General features: G+C 42.1%; 2 protein-coding genes across 2 annotated transcripts in view; one reads left to right on the top strand and one right to left on the bottom strand.

Moving 5' to 3' along the window:
• Window positions 1-360: 360 nt before the first annotated feature.
• Window positions 361-9,032, bottom strand: LOC118366864 (calcium-binding and coiled-coil domain-containing protein 2-like). Its single transcript, XM_052490156.1, has 16 exons — window positions 8,866-9,032; window positions 8,174-8,349; window positions 7,836-7,938; window positions 7,455-7,615; window positions 7,133-7,258; window positions 6,925-7,047; window positions 6,020-6,145; window positions 5,805-5,927; window positions 4,116-4,231; window positions 2,600-2,669; window positions 2,287-2,451; window positions 2,012-2,200; window positions 1,735-1,830; window positions 1,455-1,632; window positions 1,288-1,310; window positions 361-1,101 (listed from the first exon to the last, which is right to left on the bottom strand). Exons 2-16 carry the CDS (start codon window positions 8,339-8,341, stop codon window positions 937-939), a joined length of 1,932 nt encoding a protein of 643 aa, XP_052346116.1. The 5' UTR covers window positions 8,342-8,349; window positions 8,866-9,032; the 3' UTR covers window positions 361-936.
• The window catches only part of ttll6 (tubulin tyrosine ligase-like family, member 6), a 41,468-nt gene continuing 28,743 nt past the window's right edge, over window positions 994-13,718 (top strand). Inside the window, exon 1 of the mRNA XM_052490151.1 lies at window positions 994-1,128. The gene's annotated coding sequence lies outside the window, so the exon portion shown is untranslated. The remainder of the gene's footprint in view (window positions 1,129-13,718) is intronic.

The raw sequence follows: 13,718 nt of genomic DNA on the forward strand, positions 1-13,718 counted from the left end.
TAAACAGTCAACCCTAACCCTCAAAGTGTCTAAAACAACATGATCAATTCAGGCAAATTAAGAATAAACAGTCAACCCTAACCCTCAAAGTGTCTAAAACAACATGATCAATTCAGGCAAATTAAGAATAAACAGTCAACCCTAACCCTCAAAGTGTCTAAAACAACATGATCAATTCAGGCAAATTAAGAATAAACAGTCAACCCTAACCCTCAAAGTGTCTAAAACAACATGATCAATTCAGGCAAATTAAGAATCAAAAACAAATTAAGAATAAACAGTCAACCTAACCCTCAAAGTGTCTAGATCAATTCAGGCAAATTAAGAATAAACAGTCAACCCTAACCCTCAAAGTGTCTAAAACAACATGATCAATTCAGGCAAATTAAGAATAAACAGTCAACCCTAACCCTCAAAGTGTCTAAAACAACATGATCAATTCAGGCAAATTAAGAATAAACAGTCAACCCTAACCCTCAAAGTGTCTAAAACAACATGATCAATTCAGGCAAATTAAGAATAAACAGTCAACCCTAACCCTCAAAGTGTCTAAAACAACATGATCAATTCAGGCAAATTAAGAATAAACAGTCAACCCTAACCATCAAAGTGTCTAAAACAACATGATCAATTCAGGCAAATTAAGAATAAACAGTCAACCCTAACCATCAAAGTGTCTAAAACAACATGATCAATTCAGGCAAATTCAATTTGATACAGATTTCCCAGTCATTAAATTCACAACACTTAACGTTACCAGGTTCGATAACATTGACAGTAATAAACAGGGGCCTTTAAATGTTTGTCTTACAATGTCGTGGATAGGTTGTTAGCCTGTATTTATTTATCCCCCCCCCCCCACATAAATATAATTAGTAGCGTATCAGCTTTCTTTAACGAGTAGTCAACTTTCTGGGTCGTGAGGATGTGGCTTCCCTACACCTCATGGCTGTAGACGTGTTCCTCATACTTGGTCTGCTCCATTCCGTCACAGATGAGGGTGCAAAAGGGGCACACTCTGTGACTGTCCTCGTGCAGCTCCAGCTCATTCGGGGTGATGCCAGGGAAGCACTCATGGCAGTGACGACACGTCAAGGACAACTATGGGACAGACACGGGTCATAAGTGGTAATAATGTCGGATCTAGACTGGATAGTTAACTGTACTCTAGCACAAACATTATAGAGCATTATGAAACCAACTCTTTGATCCCAAACCACTAGTGTATGTTGTTGCAAGCATAATCTGCCGTATAACCATGTATATCATAGGAATGACTTAACATACCTCTTCCGCGTTTGTCGCAGGGCCTGCAAACAGAATCGTATGTCAGCCATAGTTGAACCTGTTTTGTTATTTTCCAAGAAGCCGTGTCCGTGAGGCACAAGTGGCGTTCATGTCTCATTTGAGAATATTTAGGTGAGGCTTTCCAACAGCTGGAATATTGGGAATACCTGGGGTCTCATAAGGGTTCCCAAAGTGGAGAGAGGCAGCCAGTGTATCTTGCTGCTGCTCCTCAGTGGGGGTGGGGTCAGTTGAAGAGCCATAAGGGTTGGGATGCTGCATGGACACTGGAGCAGCCTGGATGTCAGCAAACTCCTTGCGAAGTCTCTCAACATTTCTTTTGAGATCCTGACAGATCGAATACAGTGGCAAAACCCCAATGTAAGCAGACGTCCCTAATTGTAAATAATTAAATGACTAGTAAGGAGTATCAACATTCACAGCAATCACCTGATTTTCTCTGGCCAACTCCTCTTTCTCTACTTTAGCAATCTCTGCCATGCTTTCTTTCTCCTCAACGACTCTGTGGAACTCTAAAAGTTGCATCTGAGGGGAGAGAACAGGGAACTTGTGATCAGACAAGGGAATACGTTTAGTGCGTTTTATATTCATTTGCTCTCGCAGGTGAACTACTTTCCCAGAACAAACAACACCTTGGTAAGAAAAACAATGATATCGCTGACCCTGTCTGTGGATCGAAATAGCGTCAAAGATATTCTCTAAGCACCTCTAGTTTTCTGCTTTTCTGCTCTGCCTGTGTAGCCCTCATGACTTCGAGATTCGTGCACTCATTGACCTTCACCAGTTCCCCCTCTGCTTGCTCTGCACGTCTGCGTGTGTTGTTGGAAGCCTGCAGTTCCTGGTGCAACTGTGTCTGAGCCTCCTGCAGCTGACCAAGAAGAGCTTGGTATTGCACCTGACGGTGCACAAGAAGACGACAGTATTACATTTCACAATGGCGTGTACAGGAAGGACATAGTTCTTTTAGCAACTTGTTCCAACCTTCAAATCACTGTCCACCATCTCCTGCTGTGGCTGGTGCCCCTGCTCTGACAGGCTTCTGTGTAAGGCCTTGTTCTCCATCTTCAAGTCATCCAGATCAAGGGTGAGACCACGCAGCTCCACAGAAAGCTTCGCCTTCTCTTTCTCACTGCTCTGGAGATCCACCTGGAAAGGGTCAACATGAGGTTCTGTGATTGACAGGATTTTTTCACATCAAAGAAAGCACTAAATTAATTGGCCAACAGGTCTTTTAAAGAGTGTATGTGTGTTACAGGCATTCATTTACATCAATTACTCTGCTGAGTGTGCTGACCTGTAGAAGCTGAATGTGATCCTTCAGTCTGTAAGACTCCTGCTCAGAATCTCTGAGCCTTGGGCTCAGCCTGTTGACACAGAAACGGGGGCATAAGGAACAGCATTGTTACACAAGTGTAAAATATATATATATATAAACTCAGCAAAAAAAGAGACGTCCCTTTTTCAGGACCCTGTCTGTGGAACGGTCGTTAAGACACTAATAGCTTACAGACGGTAGGCAATTAAGGTCACAGTTATGAAAACTTAGGACACTAAAGAGGCCTTTCTACTGACTCTGGAAAAACACCAAAAGAAAGTTGCCCACGGTCCCTGCTCATCTTCGTGAACGTGCCTTAGGCATGCTGCAAGGAGGCATGAGGACTGCAGATGTGGCCAGGGCAATAAATTGCTATGTCCGTACTGTGAGACGCCTAAGACAGTGCTACAGGGAGACAGGACGGACAGCTGATCGTCCTCGCAGTGGCAGACCACATTTAACAACACCTGCAGTACAGGATGGCAACAACAAATGCCCGAGTTACACCAGGAACGCACAATCCCTCCATCAGTGCTCACTGTCCGCAATAGACTGAGGGCTTGTAGGCCTGTTGTAAGGCAGGTCCTCACCAGACATCACCGGCAACAACGCCGCCTATGGGCACAAACCCACGTTGCTGGACCAGACAGGACTGGCAAAAAGTGATCTTCACTGACAAGTCGCGGTTTTGGTCGGATTCGCGTTTATCGTCGAAGGAATGAGCGTTACACCGAGGCCTGTACTCTAAAGCGGGATCGATTTGGAGGTGGATGGTCCATGGGGCGGTGTGTCACAGCATCATCGGACTGAGCTTGTTGTCATTGCAGGCAATCTCAACGCTGTGCGTTACAGGGAAGACATCCTCCTCCCTCATGTGGTACCCTTCCTGCAGGCTCATCCTGACACGAACCTCCAGCATGACAATGCCACCAACCATACTGCTCGTTCTGTGCGTGATTTCCTGCAAGACAGAAATGTCGGTGTTCTGCAATGGCCATCGAAGAGCCCAGATCTCAATCCCATTGACCACGTCTGGGACCTGTTGGATCGGAGGGTGAGGGTGAGAGCCATTCCCCCCAGTCCGGAAACGTGCAGGTGCCTTGGTGGAAGAGTGGAGTAACATCTCACAGCAAGAGCTGGAAAATTTGGTGGGGTCCATGAGGAGGAGATGCACTGCAGTAGTTAATGCAGCTGGTGGCCACACCAGATACTTTTGATTTTGACCCCTTCCCTTTGTTCAGGGACAAATTATTCAATTTCTGTTAGTCACATGTCTGTGAAACTTGTTAAGTTTATGTCTCGGTTGTTGAATCTTATGTTCATACAAATATTTACACATGTTAAGTTTGCTGAAAATAAACACAGTTGACAGTGAGAGGACGTTTCTTTTTTTGCTGAGTTTATATATAGACAGGATGATGATATGATATGACTGGAAAGGTGTTGTACTAGAAAGATATGTCCACTGAATGGATTGCTCAAGACAAGTACTCACTGTGCAATCTCCACACTTTGAACCTCAACCTTTTCTTTCAACTCCTCTTGCTCCTTCTTCAGCTGTTTGATCTTGCTCAATGCTCGTTCATATTTCTCACAAATAGGAGTCAGAGACTGCAGGCATTTGTGAAGAGAAATAGCACGTTTAAAGTGATTCAGACTTTGTCCCTTTTAAGCCAATTTTTGCAAAGGCAGTTTGCTTAATATTTTCTGTAGTGCAAACACTCCAAAGGAACTCAGACCCCTCAAAATATCCCCCGAAGTGAACCGAACTGAGACCATCTCGAGAGGTGGTCTGACTTCGGTTCGCTTAAATTCTACAGGCCGGTTCTTTTTTTTAGACCAATGTGAATACAAAGCTCCCCAGGTTCGCTTGTCGTTATTCCTGCACCACACACCACACTACTTTATTAAAGAGGACTATACAGTGCCTTCAGAAAGTATTCAGACCCCTCGACTTTTTCCACATTTTGATAGGTTCAGCCTTATTCTAAAATGTATTCAATCTACACACGATACCCCATAGTGTCAAAGCAAAAACTGGTTTGTAGGGGGAAAAAAACGGAAATATCACATTTACATAAGTATTCAGACCCTTTACTCAATACTTTGTTGAAACCCATTTGGCTGCGATTACAGCCTTGATTCTTCTTGGATATGATGCTACAAGCTTGACACATCAGTATGTGTGGAGTTTCTCTCATTCTTCTCTGCAGATCCTCTCAAGCTTCTTCAGGTTGGATGGGTAGCGTTGGTGCACAGCTATTTTCAGGTCTCTCCAGAGATGTTTGACAGGGTGTAAGTCCGGGCTCTGGCTGAGCCACTCAAGGACATTGAGACTTGTCCCGAAGCCACTCCTGCCTTGTCTTGGCTGTGTGCTTAGGGTTGTTGTCCAGTTGAAAGGTGAACCTTCGCCCCAGTCTGAGGTCCTGAGTGCTCTGGAGCAGGTTTTCATCAAGCATCTCTCTCTACTTTGTACCCTTTCCCAGATCTGTGCCTCGACACAATCCTGTCTCAGAGCTCTATGAACAATTCCTTTGACCTCGTGGCTTGGTTTTTGCTCTGACATGCACTGTCAACTGTGGGACCTTATATAGACAGGTTTGTGCCTTTCCAAATCATGTCCAATCAATTCAATTTACCACAGGTGGACTCCAATCAAGTTGTAGAAACATCTCAAGGATGATTAATGGAAACAGGATGCACCTGAGCTCAATTTCGAGTATCATAGAAAAGGGTCTGAATACTTATGTAAATAAGGTATTTCTGTTTTTGTTTTTTTATACATTTGCATTTTTGCTTTGTCATTATGGGGTATTGTGTGTAGATTGGGGGAAATTAATGTATTTAATCCATTTTAGAATAAGGCTGTAACGTAACAAAATGTGGAAAAAGTCAAGGGGTCTGAATACTTTCTGAAGGTCCTGTATGTGAAAACACCCTTCGATACATAACAAGGAGACAGAGAAAGTGTGGGGGAAAAAAAAGAGTAGAAGAGGCATTGAAAAATATTGATGGTATACAAACAGCCTGTCACATGTATTGACACGTTCACCAAATGTTTTTTAATGAATTGGGGCCAGAGACTGCAGCCTTTCATGGAAAGAAACTGTTAGAAACAAGACTAAATGTACTCCGTAGTAGTTCTTTGGTAGGCCCAAATGGGAAATTGGTTTGCGACAGTTACCTCCTGTCCTGTGTGTGATTCATCCATTGATTTGTCCTTCTGTGTCAGTTCTTCATGCTCTCTAGCATTCTGTTGCTGTTGCTCCAGTTTGCTCACTACCTGTGCAAGTTCCTCTTTAGATTCCTACAGGAATAATATATAATCAATCACCCTCTCAGCCTGATTAGGGGCTAGAAGTAAAACTGCTGGTGGAAAGAAAAGACTTTCAAACAAACCTTGAGGCGGTCAATCTCTTGCTGTTGCTCCTTTAGGGCACGTGTCAGAGTCTCATTTTGCTCTTTCAGTTGCCCCAACTCCATGGCCATCTCCTCTTTCTCCCTCTCACTTTGCACCACCTGTTCCTAGATTCAGAAATGCTCAAATCAAGTCCATAACCTCTACTGGTTATGGATATGGAACACTAGTCACTTTAATAATGTTTACATACTGCTTTACCCATCTCATATCTATATAGTGTATTCTATTCTACTGTATTTTAGTCAATGCCACTCCGACTTTGCTCATCCTAATATTTATATACTTCTCTATTCCATTATTTTCCTTTTAGATGTGTGTATTGCTGTGAACTGTTAGATACTACTGCCCTGTTGGAGCTAGGAACACAAGCATTTAGTTAGATACTACTGCCCTGTTGGAGCTTGGAACACAAGCATTTAGTTAGATACTACTGCCCTGTTGGAGCTAGGAACACTAGCATTTAGTTAGATACTACTGCCCTGTTGGAGCTTGGAACACAAGCATTTAGTTAGATACTACTGCCCTGTTGGAGCTAGGAACACTAGCATTTAGTTAGATACTACTGCCCTGTTGGAGCTAGGAACACTAGCATTTAGTTAGATACTACTGCCCTGTTGGAGCTAGGAACACTAGCATTTAGTTAGATACTACTGCCCTGTTGGAGCTAGGAACACAAGCATTTCACTACACCTGCAATAACATCTGATAAATAGGTGTATGTGACCAATACACTTTGATTTGATTACTGTGTTTGGAATGTTCCATCTATTCATCAAGTATAGTTCCACCAGTTATGTTGAAAAGCATTTATGTTTCAGTATGGAAAGAGTTTCTTAGTTGTCAGATGATTTGTGTTGTAGACACAAAATTCACCAAATATTACCTCCTGTCCTTTGCGTGAGTCTTCCATTGATTTAGCTTTCTGTGTCAGTTGTTCATGCTCTCTTGACTTCTGCTGCTGCTTCTCCAGGTTCCCGTCTGCCCTGTATAGCTCCTCGTTAGACAACTGCAGAGATAATGTTACAATTCCATTCTCACACATGACTCGTGGCTAGAAATTAGCAGATGTAACGACCATCTTGAAAACAAACCTTGAGGCAATCAATCTCTTGCTGTTGCTCCTTCAGGACTCCTCTCAAAATCTCATTTTGCTCTTTCAGTTGCCCCAACTCCATGACCATCTCTTCTTTTTCCCTCTCACGTTGCTCTACCTTTTCCTAGATTCAGAAATGCACATCATGTACATACATACGGATAATTCTAGCTAAAATGTTCTTGTGAGGGACATCATCTCCTTGACCTTTCACTAAGCAAGCCAAACAAAAAGTTCTGCATTTTTAAGTATTTCAAGCATGGTCTTTAAAACACAATCAATTCAACGTTTACTGTTAGGTATGGTCGATTGCGTTGTACCTGTGTTGTGATGACCAAGAGGTCATTTTCCAGGCTGCCGTCTGTGCTTTGTTCCCCTGAGGTTTTAAAGCAGAAGGGGGTGCTGGCTCCTCTCACTTGGCCGTTGCTATCAATATAGCAGAACTGATAGAACTCTGCATCATCCTTTGGCAAGTAGTATGCTATCAGAATGACAACATCGTTGTCAGTGCCAGCATAATATTGATCACTTGAGTGTCAAATAAATGTAATTTGTATCTAAAATTAAGAAATTAACATGGGCCTATAACGAATCCACCTAAAATCCACCAAAAACAAATCCACCTAAATTGATCACGATCATTCATATCAAAGTTCATGTCAGTTGAAAAGTTTGAGGATAAAATGCACACATGGTCTTACCACTAAAAAGCACTTGTTTTTTGTTTGCATCCTGTTTTATCAGATCCAATGATGGTTCTATCCACACAAATGTGTAATAATCCTTTGTGGTGCTCCAGCCCACCTGCACAAAATCAGTTATAACACAATCAGCACAACATCAGTTATAACACAATCAGCACAACATCAGTTATAACACAATCATGACTGACTGACAACTGGGAGGCATTCCAGACTGTGGATGTCTATTGTTAAATATATTAGGTTATTATTTCCTTTGTGGAAATACAATCCATATCATAATCTCTGATGAACCAGACCAATCATGAATATTCATGACAAAATATCTATAATCTCACCTTGAATATCCCCACCCAGTCTCTGGGGTTCTGTTGAATGGCTGCTGTCAGAGTGTAGCTGCAAGTCACGGCAATATTTGGCACGTAGGAGTGGGGGATTTCCTGAAATACAACCTGGGAAAAGGTTGTTGACAATTCCATGTTGGCTGCACTTTCGACGCTCTCCATTGTGACCTCTGAAATTGAGAATATAGCAAAATGGAAACAAGTAGGCCCCAAATGCGCATAAAAAAACTAACAGGATGTACAACTCGAATAAAACACAATTTATCTTCTCAATTGAACGCCGTATATGTATCTAATCTGGCAGCATACGTTGTGGATGGTTCGTATGTTAATTAGAAGGCCAAACATTTTATATCACATACAAATTGCATACAATGTTGCGTTCGCAAAACTAAGTTTCACTTTCATTTTACATTTTTGTGAAACGTATCGCCTATTTTTCACACTTGACAATCACATTTAACATACCCATAAATGTTTTTGGACGACTTTTGGACGTCAATTTGATTGACAAATGTATACTTCTAACCCAATAACTTATTAGAGGGTGATTTATTATGTTTGATCAAGCTACAATAAAACACTGGAGAGAAAAATAATATGAAAGTGAACACAATTCTGTCACTATTAAGATCAATGTGTTATACGGTTTAGCTAAAAAAAGAATGACAAATGGTTGAACTTACATGGAGTTTGGACTGCCAACTGCAACTGCCAGTTCAACTCAGCAGTGTCGCAACTCGGACAGCAACAAGAAGTACTTACTGTCCCAAGGTTTAATTTCCAGCAGAGAGGAAGAGGTTAGAGGAGAGGGATAACAGGGCTAAAATCTATCTTCTCCAACAGGTGGCGTCGTTTCGTTTTTTTCGCTCAACAAGCGAGGAGCTTTTGTATGGAGGTCAATGAGAGAGTGTCGAATTTGGTTAACACAAAAATGTGCTGGCTTATTTTCTGTGTGGCTTATTTGATCAAATAGAAGTATCATAATGATGAGATTGTTACGAGTGTACGGATATAAATAGGACACCTGACATCCCGGGAACTTTGAGAAAACACATATCGGAGTTGTGGCTGGTCGTTACTACTTACCCCAGCCACAAAGTCATAAAGCCCATTTCTACAATGTATCTTCTTAAAATGTGATTTTAAACCTAACCTTAACCACACTGATAACCTTAAATGAACACCAAAAATCCGATTTTTGTTTTCATAAACTTTTTTATGATAACCTATAGCCAATTTAGACTTTGTGGCTGTGGTAACTTGTGGAAACCCTTGTGCCTGCTGTTCGCACACGTACATGTTTATACTTTCCCTTTCACCTAGATCAGTGTTTGCCAGTACATGCATTTGTTGTGGCCCATGACAAGCACACCTGATTCTACTTGTCAACTAATCATCAATCCTTTGACAAGTTCAATCATTTTTTTTTGTACTTGGATTCATCAGAAATGTGTGCTGCTGTTGAGGGTACTCGAGGACCGGAGTTGGGAAACACTGATCTAGACAGTTGGGGAGATTTCACAATAAGAAATTGGATTATAGCCTCTGCCCTCTGGAAAGTTGGATATTGACCTGTCCCCATTATTAAAGGGTTGATCTTATGTTGTGACTGTGGATATTGCTGATGTCAATGATTGGCATTGCACTAGTCAATAAAGTGTAACGGATGTGAAACAGCTAGCTTAGTTAGCGCTAAAAAGCGTTTCAATCGGTGACGTGACTTGCTCTGAGACCTTGAAGTAGTGGTTCCCCTTGCTTTACAAGGGCCGCTGCTTTTGTGGAGCGATGGGTAACGATGCTTCGAGGGTGACTGTTATTGATGTGTGCAGAGGGTCCCTGGTTCGCGCCCGGGTATGGGCGAGGGGACGGTCTGTTACATTGATATTGATGCTGTTGGTCAATTGATACTTGGTCAATCTGGTGTGATTGAAGGTGCAAGTATTCCTCCTTCCATTGGCAAACAATAGCAGATGAAACAAGGGCCATAGAGGATAGAGCATAGAGGACCAATGGAAATCTAGAACTTTGCTATAGCAGAAGCAGACACCAAATCAAGTAAAATAAAATTGTATTTGTCACATGTGCCAAACACAACAGGTGTTACAGTGAAATACTTACTTACAAGCCTTTAACCAACAATGCAGTTTTAAGAAAAATATGTGTTAAGTAACATCTAATTAAAGAGCAGCAGTCAAATAACAGTAGCGAGGCTATATACAGGGGGTACCAGTACACAGTCAATGTGCGGGGGCACCGGTTAGTCGAGTAATTGAGGTAATATGTACATGTAGGTAAGAGTTAAAGTGACTATGCATAGATAATAACCAGAGAGTAGCAGCAGCGTAAAAGGGGGGGGCAATGCAAATAGTCTGGGTAGTGTGGCAGACCAGGGGGACGTTTACACAGATCAGACACGGACAGAGTATGATTAGCTCGGTTTCAAGGGTGTTTATTTAAATAATAAATCAAAAAGAAAAAGAAAATGTCTCCCCCATGAGATCCTCTGCGGGATACTGTCTTCTCGGTTCCGGCTGTATCCTGTCGGGCACAAAAACTGAACTCCCTACTCATACCTCTGCAAACGTCCCCAACTATACTGGAGTCCTTTCTGGTTGGGGTATGTACGTACGGTCACTGTGGGGATGACATCATCAATGCACTTATTGATGAAGCCAGTGACTGATGTGGTGTACTCAATGCCATCGGAAGAATCCCGAAACATATTCCAGTCTGTGCTCGCAAAACAATCCTGTAGTTTAGCATCTGCGTCATCGAACCACTTCTTTCTTGACCAAGTAACTGATGCCTCCTGCTTCAGTGTTTGCTTGTAAGCAGGAATCAGAAGGATAGAATTATGGTCAGATTTGCCAAATGGAGGGCGAGTGAGAGCTACAGTGCCTTGCGAAAGTATTCGGCCCCCTTGAACTTTGCGACCTTTTGCCACATTTCAGGCTTCAAACATAAAGATATAAAACTATATTTTTTTGTGAAGAATCAACAACAAGTGGGACACAATCATGAAGTGGAACAACATTTATTGGATATTTCAAACTTTTTTAACAAATCAAAAACTGATAAAAATTGGGCGTGCAACATTATTCAGCCCCCTTAAGTTAATACTTTGTAGCGCCACCTTTTGCTGCGAATACAGCTGTAAGTCGCTCGGGGTATGTCTCTATCAGTTTTGCACATCGAGAGACTGAAATTTTTTTCCCATTCCTCCTTGCAAAACAGCTCGAGCTCAGTGAGGTTGGATGGAGAGCATTTGTGAACAGCAGTTTTCAGTTCTTTCCACAGATTCTCGATTGGATTCAGGTCTGGACTTTGACTTGGCCATTCTAACACCTGGATATGTTTATTTTTGAACCATTCCATTGTAGATTTTGCTTTATGCTTTGGATCATTGTCTTGTTGGAAGACAAATCTCCGTCCCATCTCAGGTCTTTTGCAGACTCCATCAGGTTTTCTTCCAGAATGGTCCTGTATTTGGCTCCATCCATCTTCCCATCAATTTTAACCATCTTCCCTGTCCCTGCTGAGGAAAAGCAGGCCCAAACCATGATGCTGCCACCACCATGTTTGACAGTGGGGACGGTGTGTTCAGGGTGATGAGCTGTGTTGCTTTTACGCCAAACATAACGTTTTGCATTGTTGCCAAAAAGTTCAATTTTGGTTTCATCTGACCAGAGCACCTTCTTCCACATGTTTGGTGTGTCTCCCAGGTGGCTTGTGGCAAACTTTAAACTACACTTTTTATGGATATCTTTAAGAAATGGCTTTCTTCTTGACACACTTCCATAAAGGCCAGATTTTTGCAATATACGACTGATTGTTGTCCTATGGACAGAGTCTCCCACCTCAGCTGTAGATCTCTGCAGTTCATCCAGAGTGATCATGGGCCTCTTGGCTGCATCTCTGATCAGTCTTCTCCTTGTATGAGCTGAAAGTTTAGAGGGGCGGCCAGGTCTTGGTAGATTTGCAGTGGTCTGATACTCCTTCCATTTCAATATTATCGCTTGCACAGTGCTCCTTGGGATGTTTAAAGCTTGGGAAATATTTTTGTATCCAAATCCAGCTTTAAACTTCTTCACAACAGTATCTCGGACCTGCCTGGTGTGTTCCTTGTTCTTCATGATGCTCTCTGCACTTTTAACGGACCTCTGAGACTATCACAGTGCAGGTGCATTTATACGGAGACTTGATTACACACAGGTGGATTGTATTTATCATCATTAGTCATTTAGGTCAACATTGGATCATTCAGAGATCCTCACTGAACTTCTGGAGAGAGTTTGCTGCACTGAAAGTAAAGGGGCTGAATAATTCTGCACGCCCAATTTTTCAGTTTTTGATTTGTTAAAAAAGTTTGAAATATCCAATAAATGTCGTTCCACTTCATGATTGTGTCCCACTTGTTGTTGATTCTTCACAAAAAAATACAGTTTTATATCTTTATGTTTGAAGCCTGAAATGTGGCAAAAGGTCGCAAAGTTCAAGGGGCACTGTATGTACTGTGTATGTACTATGTATGTACTGTGCACTGTGTGTGGAGTATAGATGGTCTAGAGTTTTGTTTTTCTCTGGTTCATATTTAACATGCTGGTAGAAATTAGGTAAAATGGATTTAAGCTTCCCTGCATTAAAGTCCCCGGGCGACTAAGAGCGCTGCCTCGATTAAAAAAAAGTTCTCATTTGCAACTGCGACCTGGCCAAGATAAAGCATAGCAATTTGACACAGAACAACACAGAGTTACACATGGAATAAACAAAACATACAGTCAATAATACAGTAGAAAAAAAGAAAACAAAAAAGTATATATACAGTGAGTGCAAATGAGGTAAGATAAGGGAGTTAAGTCAATAAATAGGCCATGGTGGCGAAGTAATTACAATATAGCAATTAAACACTGGAATGGTAAATGTGCAGAAGATGAATGTGCAAGTAGAGATACTGGGGTGCAAAGGAGCAAGATTAATAAATAAATACAGTATGGGGATGAGGTAGATAAATGGGCTGTTTATAGATGGGCTATGTACAGGTGCAGTGATCTGTGAGCTGCTCTGACAGCTTGTGCTTAAAGCTAGTGAGGGAGATATGAGTCTCCAGCATCAGATTTTTGCAGTTCGTTCCAGTCATTGGCAGCAGGGAACTGGAAGGAAAGGCGACCAAAGGAGGAATTGGCTTTGGGGGTGACCATTGAGGTATACCTGCTGGAGCGCGTGCTACAAGTGGGTGCTGCTATGGTGACCAGTGAGCTGAGATAAGGCGGGGCTTTACCTAGCAGAGACTTGTAGATAACCTGTAGCCAGTGGGTTTGGTGACGTGTATGAAGCGAGGGCCAATCAACGAGAGCATACAGGTCGCAGTGGTGGGTTGTGTATGGGGCTTTGGTGACAAAACGGATGGCACTGTGATAGACTGCATCCAGTTTGTTGAGTAGAGTGTTGGAGGCTATTTTATAGATTGCATTGCCGAAGTCGAGGATCGGTAGGATGGTCAGTTTTACGAGGGTATGTTTGCAGCATGAGTGAAGGA

This window comes from Oncorhynchus keta, chromosome 3 (assembly GCF_023373465.1).
Source record: "Oncorhynchus keta strain PuntledgeMale-10-30-2019 chromosome 3, Oket_V2, whole genome shotgun sequence".
Classification (NCBI taxonomy): Eukaryota; Metazoa; Chordata; class Actinopteri; order Salmoniformes; family Salmonidae; genus Oncorhynchus; species Oncorhynchus keta.

Coding starts and splice junctions, on each gene's coding strand:
- LOC118366864 (XM_052490156.1), bottom strand. CDS start 8,341: ATGGAGAGCGTCGAAAGTGCAGCCAACATGGAATTGTCAACAACCTTT. Junction 6,146..6,924: donor ACTCACGCAAAGGACAGGAG/GTAATATTTGGT, acceptor TTCTGAATCTAG/GAACAGGTGGTGCAAAGTGA. Junction 1,633..1,734: donor AGTTGGCCAGAGAAAATCAG/GTGATTGCTGTG, acceptor TCGATCTGTCAG/GATCTCAAAAGAAATGTTGA.